The following is a 16,013-nucleotide window of genomic DNA, read 5'->3' on the forward strand; positions in this document are numbered from 1 at the left end:
TTTTTAGAGATGTGTAAATACAACACTATGCACTAGTACTTACTAAAAACAAAGTCAACGAGAAGCAAATTAAAGTTTTTTAAAATTTATTTTTAATTCAAAAATAACTTCTCTTACATCAGTATGGCCTGCCTCAAGTTTTTGCTTGTGGTATGTGCAAACATGAAGGCTGATGGTTATCTCTGAAGTTCTCATAATTCAGCAGACAAAGACGAGACAAACTCAAGGGTCTCAGTTGACCATAAATATCCAACTTTCTCCTCTTCTGACCCCACTTCCCTAGCAGCCTTGCTGGCGAGTTTCACAGCCTCTTTCCCAGATGATCTTATTTGTGATTTTCTGCCTTTTCTCAAAAATACTTTTAAAGCAGTTCAATTTATAAAATATAGAAATCAAACATACATAAAATATTAGTAAGAAAATCAGAAGTAAAGCACAAGAACAGCAATGTGTTGTTATGTTTTATGGTTAAGATCATGACTCGACAGAAAAAAGTTTATAAAAAAATCACTTGAAAAAGAACACGAGATGTACTTTACATGTGAGTTTTTCTCCCTTCAATATGAATGGTTAGTTACCACTAGATTAAATGTGGCTCAAATATTTCCAATAGCAAAAAGAGAATTACTGAAAGGAAGCTAAACAGTGTTTTGAAAGAAGCCACCATTTGTGACAACACTGGCATTTTGAAAATACAGCCAGCTAGCCAAATCCACATGCCCTTCATTTTCCCCTCCACCTCTTCCATGAATAAATATGCAGTTTTCTGATGTCTACCACAGTACCTGAATGCTGTTCTTAACTATAGGCTCCTATTTACAATCAAAACACCTACAGAAATAGCAATACTTTTATGAACAAATTCCAGGTGGGAATTGCTGAAAGAGTGAGGCCCCAGGCAGGTAGACTGATAGTCCAATTGCTGATTTTTCACCTTGATTAAAGATCATGGATCGATTAAGAGAACAGCTTAAGTCCATTTAGTCTGTGCACATTTCACTAATGGATAATCCTAAGGAAACACTTGATTGCTAGTAAACCATTAAAACCTATTGATCTGTAAGGCTGTAGGACTTCTCGCCTCTCCAGTGTCAGGAAGAAAAGGGAAAATAAAGAGAAATGTTACCTGGTGCATTTTTTTCAGAAAAATCTAACAAAGAAAATAAAAAACAGTAGTTCACTACATATGTGTAATGTTACTATACTATATATCCAACTGTACTAATTAAATAAAGCTAAAAGGGAAATTAAATACAGTAATAAAGTAAAACTGCCTCATAATACATAAGCAAAATGTATAAAATATTTTGCATTTACAGCTATGGTATTAAACAAATGAATCCAAATTTGTGAACTGATGAATACCTGTCTGGTTACTGCCTAAGGATGCAGATTGAAATCCTTTACCATCAACTACCTGCACCTTGTTCCACCAGGAAACTTCAAAATCTGGTTTCAAACTTGCTAGGGAGGGTTACAATACATTTTTCATCCTATTAAAGAAACCAGAATCAAAAGGTTTTGTTTTGAAGTCTTTTCATTTTTTCCAGTGGAGGGACTGCTAATATTTACACATTATGAATTAGGATATTGGAATTAAGTTTGAATTGATCTAACACTCTGAAGACACTGCCTTACTTGTACAGCAATCTTTTCAAATAGAAGTTAAACTGTCAATGAGTTCGTTTTAAGTACAGCCCTAAGAAATCAGCTTTAAATTTAAACTGATTAAGTGGTGTTCACTTTCATTTAAGTGTTAATACATCTTCACTTGTCCCTTGAAGTCATGCATGAAAGGGTTGGAAAATGTCTCCTGGCTGGCAGAGACTTTCCCAACTTCTGAAAGATAAACCAATAAGCATCCATGTTGATTTTCAGCCAAGTTTATCATAAGACATTTTGATGTCAAATGCTGAAGATTATGGAAGCAACAGATGTAGAAAATTCTACAGTCTCTCCCAGAATCTTAAAAACAAGCTACATCTATACGCCAACTACACTTAATTTTTGTTTACAATAGGAGAGCCATCTTCTAGAATGAGTTCTTCCAGACTCATCTGCCATAATATTGTAATTAGTATCTTTTAAAAAGGTACTAAGCTGTAATCCATCAAAATTCAACACATTATTTATTCCCCTATCATTTTTGAAGGGCAACTGTAGGACTTGAAATGCTTTAGGTAAATTCTGTATTGTTGACTGAATTCACATTAGAAAAAAATGGTGAGAACAAAAGTCTAGCTGCAGAAACTGAATTAAGATTTGTATTAATTCATATTTGAAAAAGCACTAGCAAAGAAAGATGACTGCTGAACCTGCAATGGCTGTAGTGAAGCTTTAATTCTCACAGCTGCTAAAAGAAGTCTTTCTAGGATGATCAGCATTACCAACAAGATTGCAAAAAGATTTTTTGTAGGAAGTTACTTTAGCTTTCTGGTCAGGTTTGTGTACAGTTAAACAAGTGTTTTGAAACTAGTGAAAAATGAGAGGCAAAAAAAGAGATACCTATGCAAGATGTGTGTCAATCTAACCAAGGTCTTCACTACCATCAACCATGATTTCTGCAAACTTCAGCTGTCCTGAAAAATTAATAAGTAGCATTCAGTCATTTCATGGTAGCATGGTAGAAAGGCCTCTGTATTCTTTCGATATGATATCCAGCAACGCCATCTCCTTGCACCACTTTGCTTAGCAGTTTTTACTTCACAATAATTCTCGATGTTTGAAGACAAAGAAATTTTCATGTAATATAGCAGAGAAATTTGTAGTCTGCAGGGGCTATAGCTTAAACAACAGGTTAGAGCTACTAATGCTTGACCTCCTTCTTTCCAGTAACACCAGTTGCACAAACAGTTCTGTGAATGTAGTACTTTACTGTTTCCAACCCACTATTATTCTGTACTATTGGAATATATGCATATTTATGCTGATACAAAGAGAGACAGCGTGCACTTGTGTATGCATGCAACAACAACGCAGTACTCAACTGTAGGAAAAAACCCTATGCCCTCAAGAACTCTCTTGACTGAGTTAGTTACGTGTAGACAACAAAAGCCATCCCAAACTGGGGAAAATACAGCAGCTTGTGGACAACAGGTTTTCCTTGTACAAAATACTGCCTGTATCAAGAAGTTACAATTGCTCTTTTGTAAGGATAAATTATAGCTCCTGGATCAAGCGTATTAACTGAATACCTCGGTCTTCCTACCTCTGCTAGTACAAAATGGCAAAATAAATCCTAGAATTTGTCAGCTACTCAAGAATCAGTAAAGCTTGCAAAATAGATACCTGAAGATATCTACGAGACAGAAGTTGGAAAGGAGCAACTATGTGATCAGGTAAAGTACGACAAAGAAATTATGCAAAAGATGCATGCATGCAAGGCATGTAATTTGGTTGTACTCCATCAGATTTATATTACGCGAGACTACAGTAAAGGCAAGACTGATGTGCTTGTAGCAAACCTGTAATGACAGCATTAATTATCAGAGGCACATTAGAAAGCAAGCTCAACATGTTATATTTCCAACTACTGATGCGCTCTGAAAAATTGGACTACCTTGTCAACAGCTAAGCCAAATTTAATCATTTTAATATGAGTCAATGGGAGACTATCAATTTAGGCTGGTTAGCATCAGTCTGTAGGTACAACTCAGAACCACAACAGGTTGTTTTGCATACAAGTAAATAGCTTCCTGTTTTTCTACCATAGCATTCACCCAAAGTAACTGAACACCCTTAAAAGCACAAAGTAAGAAAAAACTTATTCTAGGAAACAGTAATTTCAGGAAGTAAGACATTCAGTGCACATAATGCACACGTAAGCAGAAAGTGACTTATCCTAAAGACAGAAAAATCCTAAAAGCAAGAAAACTTCAGAGGAATGAGATTCCATATCAATTTCAGATAAAAAATTGCAGATAAATCTGTGGGAAAAAAACAACCAACGACAAAAAAAGAAGACATCTTCCATGCTAATACTCATAAACTGGAAATAAATAATTAGAAAATTAATGCCTATGCATGATGACCTTTAATCACATATTCTGTTCTCTCAGAAGAATTTTGTTTTGATTCTTTAGATTGCAAAGGAAAGCTTGGACACAAGGATGCAATGCAAAACTGAATTCTGAATTTGCTGAAATGCTTCAGTACTTTTTAAGTACTAAGATAAAACTAAAAATAAAAGGAGGGAAGTGCTTTTCTGGCCAAGCTTTTTTTTTTTTTTTTTTTTTAATAACTTGCAGAGCACCCTCCCAACCACTCATTCTACAGAGGAATTAAGAATCCCTAACATTTTCATTTAATTTATTGACTTCTTCCTTCCAAAGGCACTGAACAAAGTTTAAATGTTGAAATAAGAATAAAATTACAATCTTCTTAAAATTAAGATATATATATCCTGCCAGACTAATTCATTTTGGAATTACTTCAGCTGGAAGTAATGCAACAGATGCCATTTTGAGGGCAGTGAAACACTCTGAAGTAGCTGAAAATAGAAAAAGATTAATTTTAGCTCTGCATATAGGTTTCCTGTAGACTACAGATAGTTTCAAAAAAGAAAGCAAGCATCAAAAATTCATTCACCTGCTTGGTGAATTATTTTTACATTCTAAAACACTGCTCTGGAATAAAATGATTATTCCTTTATATTACAGAGATTTCATTCGACTTCATCCAAGTTTCAGTCTCTAAATCACAGATAGGAATAAATCCAGTAGCGTATCTATGATAATATAAACCCAAGGTAGAAGGAAATGACTAAAAATCTCAGTAACCAAAGATCTACTAAAGTCACTCTCTTTTTTGAAAAGGGTAGAAAGGAGGACCCAGGGAACTACAGACTGGTGAGCTTCACCTCTGTGCCTGGGAAGATCATGGAACAGATCCTCCTGGAGCAACATCATGGCACACACAAGACCAAGACGTGATCTGAGGCAGCCAGTATGACTTCACCAAGAGCAAATCGCGCCTGACCAATCTGGTGGCTTTCTGTGATGGAGTGACTGCATCAGTTCACAAGGGAAGGCTGACCCATGTCATCTACCTGGACTTCTGTAGGGCCTTTGACTTGGTCCCACATGACATCCTTGCCTCCAAATTGGAGAGAGATGGATTTGAAGAGTGGACCATTCCACCAAAAAGGAACTGGCTTGCAGATAACACCAAGTCGAGTGGTGCAGTCAATACAACAGAAGGAAGGGATGCCATCCGAAGTGACCTGGACAAGCTCGAAAAGTGGGCCCACATGAACCTAATGAGGGTCAAGTTCAAGCGCAAGGTGCTGCATGTGGGACAAGGCAATCCCAGACATGAATACGTACTGGGAGAAAAACTCATTGAGAGCAGCCCTGCAGAGAAGGAGGAAATTCTTCACTCAGAGAGTGGTGAGACACTGAAACAGGTTACTCAGAGAAGCTGTGGATGCCCCATCCCCTGGAGGTGTTCAAGGCCAGGCTGGATGGGGCCCTGGGCAACCTGATCTAGTGGGTGGCATACAGGCCCATGATGGAGGGGTGGTGGTGGGGGTGGAATTAGGTATCTTTAAAGGTCCTTTCCAACCCAAACCATTCTATGGTAAGATACTCTTTTGCTGCACTGAAATCTTAACTATTCAGTTACACACCAGTACAAGCTTGGAACTACGATGTACTTGGTTTAGATTTCCCATCACTTAACTTCAAAAGTGTAATACCGTGGAGTTTAAGGCACAGTGAGAATTTCCAATACAAAGTCAAACTTAAAAATTCTGATTGGAAGTAAAGTATACTTTTTTTAAAAAAAAACAAAAAACAAAAAACAACAAAAAAAAACAGCAACTAACAAGTGAACACAGAATGATAAGCACTGCAGTATTTTTTCCTATCCCTAGCTTTTGGTTTTGTTTAGTTGTACAAAAGAGAAAAAAAAAAATACCAAAACCAACAGAAGAGCAGCATCCAACCCTGCAAACATCATGGCCATTACAAACAAACGAATTCAGTTGCACATCTATTTCCTCAGGATGAAACCATAAGACATATTAGTTAGATTCCTTTTCAACGTAAATCCCTCTCCCATCTTCTACAGTCATTTGACCATCAGCATACATAGCCCCCCACCGTAGATTTACATTTTCATGAAAATTAAAGGACAGACCTGAAATTTCTCTTTTGGAATATTTCTTCGAGCTCCTTTTGCTAAGACAAGGGCTTCTTCCACTCTGTGACTAGCTAGAAGATCCTGAATCTGTTTCTCCAAAGGCAGCGGCACCAAGATATACACACCCTTAGTAGTAGCAACAATCACCTTTCCTGGACAGAGCAAACAGACATATTTCAGTTTATAATCTCTGCAGGAAAAAAAAGATTTTTAGAAATAAGCTTTAATATTTGCTATTTAAGATACAAGAACCTAAATAGGGTTAAAGTTTTAAAACTTGTATTTCTTGTTAACGTATTTACCAGGTTATTTACAGATTTACAGATTACCTGTAAGATTTACAGATTACCTGTAAGTTGGCCCTCACACAAATATAAGAGTTTTATTTATTTACAGCAGGTTTTATTCACTCTAAGTAAATGAAATGGCTCATCATAGGAGATGACAGCCAAGGTTGTACAGGTCACCACTGTAAAACTATTGCCCAGATTCAAGACAACAGAGACCTGTAGCTGCTAGTTTATTTCCTCAGGCTTACAGTAGGAAATTGTAAGCTGTACATCAAAGGTAACTAGTAACACACAGTTCACAGTACTAGAGTTTGTAACTCTCTTAGAAAGAGGAAAAAAAAAAAAGAGTGATGCAATGTATTCCACACTTAGTCATATTTTTCAGGTAACATCATAATTCTCATATTTCTGTTTAAAAATTCTTTATAAATACCTACTTCTGAACCTTTAACAGATATTTTAGTTAGTAGCCCAAAAGAACAATTTTAAGATGTTACAACTGCCAGGAAAAGCAGTGGACAGATATTCATAGCTCACAATTATGGACTCATAACACCAAGCTAATACTGTTCCTTCACAAAACATAAAGCTAATAGTTACAGTAGAGAAAATAAATTATAAGAAAAAACTCTAGGCCCACACACTCCTATCTGACAATGGACTTGACAACTGTCATACATTTTGCTAGAAGTGTTGAATTTTGGATAACAAACACTTTTTCATACCATAGGCACAAGCAGCAGGAATCTAACCACAAATGTATTTGCAAGGGAAAAGTGACAATGGTTAACATGCTTGCTAGATATTTTATTTAAGAAGAACAAATGGAAGTGACTGTGCCCACACTGAGACTGTTCCAGAATTACAAAAAAGCATCCTTTGGAATACCTTCAAAGTCCTGCAGAATGTGTCCTTCTTTAAAAGGTAAGGTTTGCTTTTGCTGCTGGTCAAGCATGCTGTGCACTGTAATGAACTCCTCATCCAGAGCAACAACGTAGGGAAAGCACAAAGCTGCTCCAATCACGTTCTCGGACCAGTGCACAGGGGCTCGCTGTGAAATGCCATCCACAGTTGCAAACATGCCTACAAGAAAAGAAAAAAAGCTTGAGGGTTGCACTAATCAAAGACTATTCCCTCCCCTTCCCAGTATGGATACCAGGGTATAGAAAGAACAGGCCCCAAAGAACAGATGCAGTATCAGATAACACAATGACAGTGCATCATAGCTCCTTGGATCTTACACACCTGTTGGTTTGTTCTGTTCAAGTTTTGCTTTATCCTTTACCCACAGAAACAAACACCATGAGAAATGAAGAGAGGAATACTGAAAAGGCCTAACAAGAACTATTTGGGTTATTAAAAACAAAGTTTAAAGAATTATGCCATGTTCAAAATCATTCATAACAACAAATATTTAGTGAGATATTTAGTGAGATCCAACATTCAAACAATACAAAAAATATTGTCTTAAGATCTGCAGGTCTGTGCTGCCTGACCTATCCCGCAATATAGGAATATTTATTCTTTGCTGTGTTGCATGCCTGAAGAGGATTTTAGTATATAGACAGTTATTTACTTCATCACTTTTGCCATTGCAAATTTTTCACAGGATGAGAGTTGAGTTTCTTCAAAAGAATTACTTCCTGTAAGGTGCAATCAATCATTTGAAAAAAATCTGAAGTTATGTATAAAACATTTTCACAAAAGCCAAGCACAGATTAGACATAAATATCATAGAATCACAGAATAATTAGGGTTGGAAAAGCCCTCCAAGATCACCTGGTCCAACCACTCCCCCGCCACCACTGTCACCCACTAACCCATGTCCCCAAGCACCAGGCCCAACCTCTCCTTGCGCACCCCCAGGGACGGTGACTCCACCACCTCCCTGGGCAACCCGTCCCAGTGCCTGACTGCTCTTTCTGAGCAGAAATGTCTCCTCATTGCAAACCTGAACCTCCCCTGGCACAACTTGAGGCCATTCCCTCTAGTCCTATCGCTAGTTACCTGTGAGAAGAGGCCGACCCCCAGATCCCCACAGGTTCCAACAATGCCTTCAATGTAACAAGATTAAATCCAGTATCTTCAGTTAATTTGTGTTTTTCTCTACCACTTCCTGTCTATTCTCTTCCAGAGAGTTTGACTTGCTTTTGAACAATATGCCTTTTTATTTCTTGTACTTGGTATTCCCCAATTCTATTTCCTGAGGCTTCTAGCATTAACTTGAAGAAAAATCCCAGTCTGAATTTACAAACATTGTTCAGCAATTTTGACCATGAGCCATCCTGAAGCATGATGTAAATTTCAGTTTTAAACATGAACAAAAACCACTTAGAATCCGTACTTTTTACACTCAAAATGTGACTATGGAAATTGTCCTACAGCAGGAATAAGCCACTTGACAGCTGGCAGAATAAGTCTGAGCTCTAAAGAACAGAGATTAAAAGATTATGTTATTCCATGTACAAAAGCTCTTCCAAACAGCGGATAATGAGGTAAGGGTAGCTGGGTAGGAGGGCCATATTGAAAGTGAAAAAAAAAAAAAAAAGTGGTTGTAGATTGTTACAGAACCCTGGTATAGAAATTAAGATTCTGAATCCTTTAGAGAACATTTGAAATGATCAGACCCCTCCTTTGAGTAGGGGTGCTAGACAAAGCCATCATTTCACACCTATTAGCAAATAATGTTATTTACTTTCACACTATAATGATTCAGTTTTTTTTTTTTTTTATCAGAGCACCTTGCAGAAAATACCATCATACGCGCTCCAAATTTCTTCTATAGATCTTAATAACCTTGGGGATCAGAAGTGAAATATTATGCAAGGCTGACTGTACTACCCATTTTTAATGCCTTCCAGTTACTCCAGCTCTCACCTAAGGATAATAACACTACAACTATGAAAAGGCTGTGGTTTCTGGCTAAGTACAGGAATATAATTGATGAAAGATGAAGTCACTGATCAATTCTGTATTAAAAATGCACATGCTATCCAAAAGTTACAGGAATCACTCAAAACACAGCTGTGCTATTTTTAGCACCAAGAGATCTAGAAATCTGTAGAATCACAGAACCAAAGAAAAATATCAGTTCTTCCAGAGGACATCCAGTCCAACTCTTCTCACTCAAAGCAGGATCAAATTAGATCGGGTTACTCAGGGCTTTGTAGAATAGATTCTGTAGGTTTTTTTTTTTTTTTTTTTTCCCAAAGAAGAAGTTTATTAGCGAAAATATGTGGAAAAAGTGAAGTATGGAAAGCAGCATTATTCTTTACTTCTTTAAAACTCTAATATGAGGACTTTTGGTTATCAAAGTTGACAGTATGAAGAACACTATAAGTGGTTGCAAACAGGAAGGGGACATGTTTGTTACCACTGACCACTCTGCTTTCTGCAGTATCAACTGTGAGAAGACCCCCCATAACCTTTTATCAATCGTTCTGCTTAGCACACGTGCTCTGCCCTAAGTTACAAGGCTCGGTTGTCCAGTTGTATGCTGCTCAGTCACTACGTAACTGCTCAAACCACGCACCAGTGAGAAGAGTTTGTGCTGGAAAGGCAAAAGGAATAAACTAAAATTAGGTACTTAAAATCTGTGTTTTTGCCTGTTAAAGTTATGGAATAGTTGAATTTGGAAGGGACCTCTGGAGATCACCCAGTTTAATCTCCCAGCTAAAGCACGTTCAATTAGGTTGCTCAAGACCTCCTCCAGACAGATTTTTAAGTACCTTGAAGAACAGTCTCCACATCCTCTCCTAGTTCCAGCTTGACCACAATCAAAATGAGGATGATTTTCTCATGTTTCCATGGAATTTCCTGTATTTTAATTTGTACCCATTACCTCTCTGAGCAGAGACTGATGTGTGTCTTTACTATCCTCCCCATAAATTCCACTAAGATCTCTCCAAGCCTCCTCTTAATCAGATTGAACAGTCCCAAGGCTTCACAGCCTCTCCTCACATAAGATGCTGCAATCACATCATCATCTTTGTATTAGCCACTCCTCCCATGTTTGTATCACATCCAAACTTGCTGTGGGTGCAGGCTGTGCCACCACCCATGTTATTTCCATTAGCACTCTCCTCATGACACCGACCACCACCCTTTAAGCACCAATTTAATTTAATATAGATGCTCTACCAAATGCCAGATGAACGCGTATTAATAAGGTGTAGAAATGCAAACCAAAATGAGGATTTAAGATCTACATCAAGTCTTTTCAAGACCATTCACTTAACAGCAAGAGCCTGTCACAAATGCCAAGATGCCAATGATGTTTTATAGTGGTGCTCACCTACCTTCTCAACTGCAGAGACTATTGCTAAAGACACCAAGAATTTTACTGAGGAAAAACAGCAAGGGGGATGATACTAAACAAAACTACAGTGAGGGTGGAATGGAAAACAGATGATTAAAAAAAAATATCTTGCCAAACCAAGTTTGGCAAGAAAATACTATACAATCTGCGAAATACTATATGATCAGTAGCAAGCAGTCTTCGTAAGGTGTCTGATAGCTCAAGTCAGATTTTGCCTGCATTACAGGAAAAGAGAAAGTTTACAGCACATCTAGAACTACAGAAGTATAGATTTGTGCAGGAGTGTAGAAGAGTGCTTAAGATATCACATACCTGGTATTTTAACCTCAGGACAATCTACTTACACAGGCATACTTGATTTGTAAACAAAGGTCTTCACTGGATAGCTCTCTCTCAGGATAGCAGATAAAAAACAAAAGTCTAACTAAATATAATTCTGCTTTCTATTTTGTGAGAATATATCTAATCTTCTAAAAAAAATGTAAACAAAGGAACAGAATCTGATTTCATTCCTATAAAAATACAGATTAAAGTAAGAACCGTGTCTCCCTAGAAGTACATCAAAAAGGAATACTTCCAGACAATCCAGTCATGAATTTTAACCAATTTAGTAGTGCTGTGAAAGTTAATACCCACAAATTTACATCCATGTTCAAAACAACAAACAGTTCTAATATAAAGCATGTAACCAAGACGATTTACAGAAGTCTCCAGTCTGAAAAAATAAGTTCATCTTGGAACATCTTTAATTTGCATAAGCTGATATTCTAATGGATACCTACTTCTTTCAAGGAAAAATGGTGAGTTGATGTATATCTGGTCATGAGGTGAAAATTCAATATAAGCACCTAATCACATTCCTGATTTCCTTTGCAATTTATTAAAAAACACGTAGATCCCTGAATTACAGACCTAAACGTTTGAGATCTCTTTGTATCATGTTATTCCTAATGCGTTAGGGAAGACAAATAAACAGCACCTCTTAAATGTAGGATCATACAGCAAACAGCATGAAAGCATTCTGCATCTGGTCAGCTCTGGGATATCGCAGCTTTCCCCAAAAAAGCTCAAGATTACTGAATTTACAGCATGTTGTTGATTTAGACAGATTGCAGCAGCATTAGCCCTTACAAACATCCATTAGATGAGAGTATTCTCTCTCATGATCTAACTTTATTTTTGCAATACTTAATCATTTTCTGTAATGCAGAGCTGAAAACTACTAAAAAATAAGCAACAACACTGTCCAGGGTCACAAGATCTACAGTTAAGACCGAGTTTACGTATGCAGGAGTTGGGATGCAGCTTAGTTCCGTTAACTTTTCTCATCAGTGCTGTAATAAAACATGCCTATTTTTGAATCTGTAACAGTCTCTAAAAGGGAGTTTGTACAAACTCTGAGTAGCAGCACAGGAAAAAACAGCTTGCCTACACTAAATAAAATAAAATAATAATTCACAGCAACATGGGGCTCTTCAAACTCAGTGCAGCTAGTCACTACAGGCCGGCTATCAGCCTTTGAGGTTTCACATGGCACCAACCAAGTTTTATTCACTCTGTCCTGCAGGACGCTACTTACCTTGTTATCTGTTTATACAGACATAAAGCTTTCTACAGGCAGGATTAAAATACAAATAATCTGATTTGTGTGCATTAAGAAGGCAGAAGAGCAGTAACATTTAGTACTAGTACCATCTACCTTGGAAACACAACATTCCAGTATGAACGTGAAGAAAAATATTGTGGTTCTGTATAATACTAATGGTTGCTTAAGCTTCCCTTCTCAGGTCCAAAGAAAGAGAAGTATATAACCTCAGTCTCACCTAGCCCTCCAGGACCAGCCAACAGAAACTCTTGCCTGCCAATCCTCTTCACAATTGGCCGTTTCTCATCGCTGCAGTAAGGAAATAGATCCTGGGAGACGCCAGTATTATAATTCAAAATGATGTACTGTGTAGTAAGCGCAAGACACAAGTAATAGCCATCTACAGCCACGGCACAGGGTTGCTCTGGGGTAAACACTTCCTTCACGATCTGGACTCTGTCTTCGAACACCATGAACATCTGAATGGTCCGTCGCTTGACTGAGATAATGCAGACTTCGACACAAAAAGGGTCCCCACTCACAGGGTTTTCATTTAAGGTGAACGTCACAGCTCCTTTGATTCTAGCACCAGTGGGGACTGGCTCCAAGTTCATCATGTTAACTAGTGTTATCGTGTTGTCACACAGCACAAGCAGCCTGGTGAGTGCAGATGCTGCTTTCAACTCATTCACAGGCTTCTTGAAGCCCAGGTATTTATGCAGTTGCTTGGTGGCAGCAAAAGTTATTTTTCCAGCTGTCGATAGCTTTTCATCCAGCAGGAAGTGATAGATAAAGCAGTCGTTGGTTCCAATGTAGAGGTTCTTTCCACAACACTCGATGCATTCGATGTTGATGTGATTTTTGTCTCCCATTAACACCTCCCGCTCCACAGCAGAAACGAGCTTGAAAGCTTTCACACTCATTGTGTCTTCCGGGTGATCTGAGTAAGGAAGAAAAAAGGTACCAAATCACCACCATCAAGTATTAGAGGCAGCCATTTAACATTTACCAGCACAAAAACTTCACAGTTGCTTTTTCTTTTTACGGGCTACATTCTTGTTTCCAACCAGATTACGCAAACCAGAAGGAGCATGTTAATAACCACTGAACTGACTCAAACTGACTTCTCACTTCAAGTCTGTTCTGAAGTAGATTCACAGTAGCACCCAGATAATTTGAAAGCAATGCTTCTTCCACAAGGAACAAGCCCATTGCTGGCTCTCTGATACTTTGGCACTGCATGCAGTTCTTCCTACTACTACTTTGTGGCTTTCAAACATCTTCTCTACATGAAATGATACGAACTTTGTCTCTTAGACTTCTAGAGTAGCTACAAGGCTGAGTGCTACACATTAACATCTCATGTTGCTTTACATTTTATTTGACAAAATTTAGCCCTATTAGTAACTCTTCTCATGAAATATCACAGGCAGATTCCATCTAACACATTTCCATTCCTGACTTTCCAACAATAAGAAATGAAATTAACTTTCAAGCCACTGAAAAATAATTCATGAAAATCACTGATTTTTTGGGGGTAATATCATCAAGCATTCGTTTTAGAGATGCGTGAGTAGCACTGAATACCACACTATGGACTTGGCAAATATTAGTGCATGGTCATACAGCTGGTTTGGAAGTATGACCCATACAGTGCTTATTATGCTCAAGAAGCACTGAAATTAGAGGAGTTTTTGTTCACTACTATCACAACCATCCCCAAAGATTGTTTTTAAGTGCAAAGCAGCACTTACAATATTCACATTCTGCAAACTAGACCTTCCCTTTTACAACCAAGCACTGCCAAGGGGCAGATCCAATTCATGAAGCGATTATCAGTGTTTTGAAACCAGTCGATGTAATTTTGCTGTGCTGCAGACTAGTCTTGCTTTTATATGGCACCAGCAGACACCTGTGCTGAGCCCTTGGAAGAACAGACGAAGAACTGCTGACCTAAATTAGTCACCCTTCGCTATGCCACGACTGCTCTGTAACAACCACTTCTCCATTCAAGACACTCGGTGTTGGCTTTGAGAAACAACACGCACAATTATTTCTACTCCACACATACTGTGGAGATATAAAACGTCAAATCACAGACTCACAGAATTGTTTCGGTTGGAAGAGACCTCAAGATCATCGAGTCCAACCTCTGACCTAACACTAACAGTCCCCACTAAACCATATCCCTAAGCTCTACATCTAAACGTCTTTTGAAGACTTCCAGGGATGGAGACTCCACCACTTCCCTGGGCAGCCTAATGAAACTTTGGTGGACCAAAGCATGACTGTAACCACCGTAAAATTAAATACTAGTAGTAAATATGAATTCTGTTTCAAAGCGCTATATGTAAAAATAAAGAGTTGCTTTTACAAGGCAACATTGAAAACCATAATAAAAATTTGCAAAGATTAATAAGGTGAACGACAATTCATGAGTTACCAGGAACTGAAATTAGCCCAAAGCAAGAATACATCCAGAAATAAATTGCGGTATAAGGTGGTCTTTCAAGCCAAGCATTTCTTATATCTCCCCCAGAAGTTAGAAGGTTTTGGATTTTCTTTCCCTGCCCGTTTCAAGCCGCAGCCTCACCCGGGGTTTAAATTCCTCAGACGCCCGGCACCCAACAACCCCCCCCGGCCACCACACGGCGAGAGAAACCCCTCCAGGCCCCCCGGGGCCTTATCCCACCCCCTTCACCCCCCACCCACCTGCGAGCGCCGGGCGGCGCCGCTCCGGGATCCGCGGCCGGGCCGGGCCGGGCCTCGCTGGGGCTCCGCCGGCCGCGGGGAGGGGAGGGGAGGGGAGGGGCGGGCGCCAGGCTTCCGGTACCGCGCCCCGCCCCGCCCGCTGCCTTCCCGTCACGTGGGGCCGTTAGGGTGGGTGTGGGGGTCCCATCCCTGAGGTGCCCAAGGCCGGGCTGGAGGGGGCCCTGGGCAGCCTGTGCTGGGGGAGGTGCCCTGCACATGGCAGGGGTGGAGCTGGGTGGGCTTTGAGGTCCCTTCCAACCCAAACCTTTCTGTGATTCTGTGGATGTAAATAAACGTTACGTTGCTTGCTTGTACAATTAAATTACTGTTAATATTCCAAAACTGAATTCATAAGTCATAGAACTATCTTAAGAGCTCTGTGTATTCGGCTGAATATGAGCCAGCAGTGTGCTCAGGTGGCCAAGAAGGCCAACGGCATCCTGGCTTGTATCAGGAACAGTGTGACCAGCAGGGCTAGGGAGGTGATCGTCCCCCTGTACTCAGCTCTGGTGAGGCCGCACCTCGAGTACTGTGTTCAGTTTTGGGCCCCTCGCTACAAGAAGGACATCGAGGTGCTTGAGCAGGTGCAGAGAAGGGCGACGAAGCTGGTGAGGGGCCTGGAGAACAAGTCCTACGAGGAGCGGCTGAGGGAGCTGGGCTTGTTCAGCCTGGAGAAGAGGAGGCTCAGGGGCGACCTTATCGCTCTCTATAGGTACCTCAAGGGAGGCTGTAGCGAGGTGGGGGTTGGCCTGTTCTCCCACGTGCCTGGTGACAGGACGAGGGGGAATGGGCTTAAGTTGAGCCAGGGGAGTTTTAGGTTAGATGTTAGGAAGAACTTCTTTACTGAAAGGGTTGTGAGGCATTGGAACAGGCTGCCCAGGGAAGTGGTGGAGTCACCATCCCTGGAAGTCTTCAAAAGACGTTTAGA

General features: G+C 39.5%; 1 protein-coding gene across 1 annotated transcript in view; it reads right to left on the reverse strand.

Moving 5' to 3' along the window:
• The window catches only part of TGFBRAP1 (transforming growth factor beta receptor associated protein 1), a 31,792-nt gene extending 16,707 nt beyond the window's left edge, over nucleotides 1-15,085 (reverse strand). The window contains exons 1-4 of the mRNA XM_032204950.1: nucleotides 15,047-15,085; nucleotides 12,573-13,274; nucleotides 7,320-7,514; nucleotides 6,139-6,293 (exon numbers count right to left, since the gene is read on the reverse strand). Of these exons, the coding sequence (XP_032060841.1) occupies nucleotides 6,139-6,293; nucleotides 7,320-7,514; nucleotides 12,573-13,257 (1,035 nt within the window). The 5' untranslated portion in view covers nucleotides 13,258-13,274; nucleotides 15,047-15,085. The remainder of the gene's footprint in view (nucleotides 1-6,138; nucleotides 6,294-7,319; nucleotides 7,515-12,572; nucleotides 13,275-15,046) is intronic.
• Nucleotides 15,086-16,013: the final 928 nt, after the last annotated feature.

This window comes from Aythya fuligula, chromosome 1, assembly GCF_009819795.1.
Source record: "Aythya fuligula isolate bAytFul2 chromosome 1, bAytFul2.pri, whole genome shotgun sequence".
In the NCBI taxonomy this organism is placed as follows: domain Eukaryota; kingdom Metazoa; phylum Chordata; class Aves; order Anseriformes; family Anatidae; genus Aythya; species Aythya fuligula.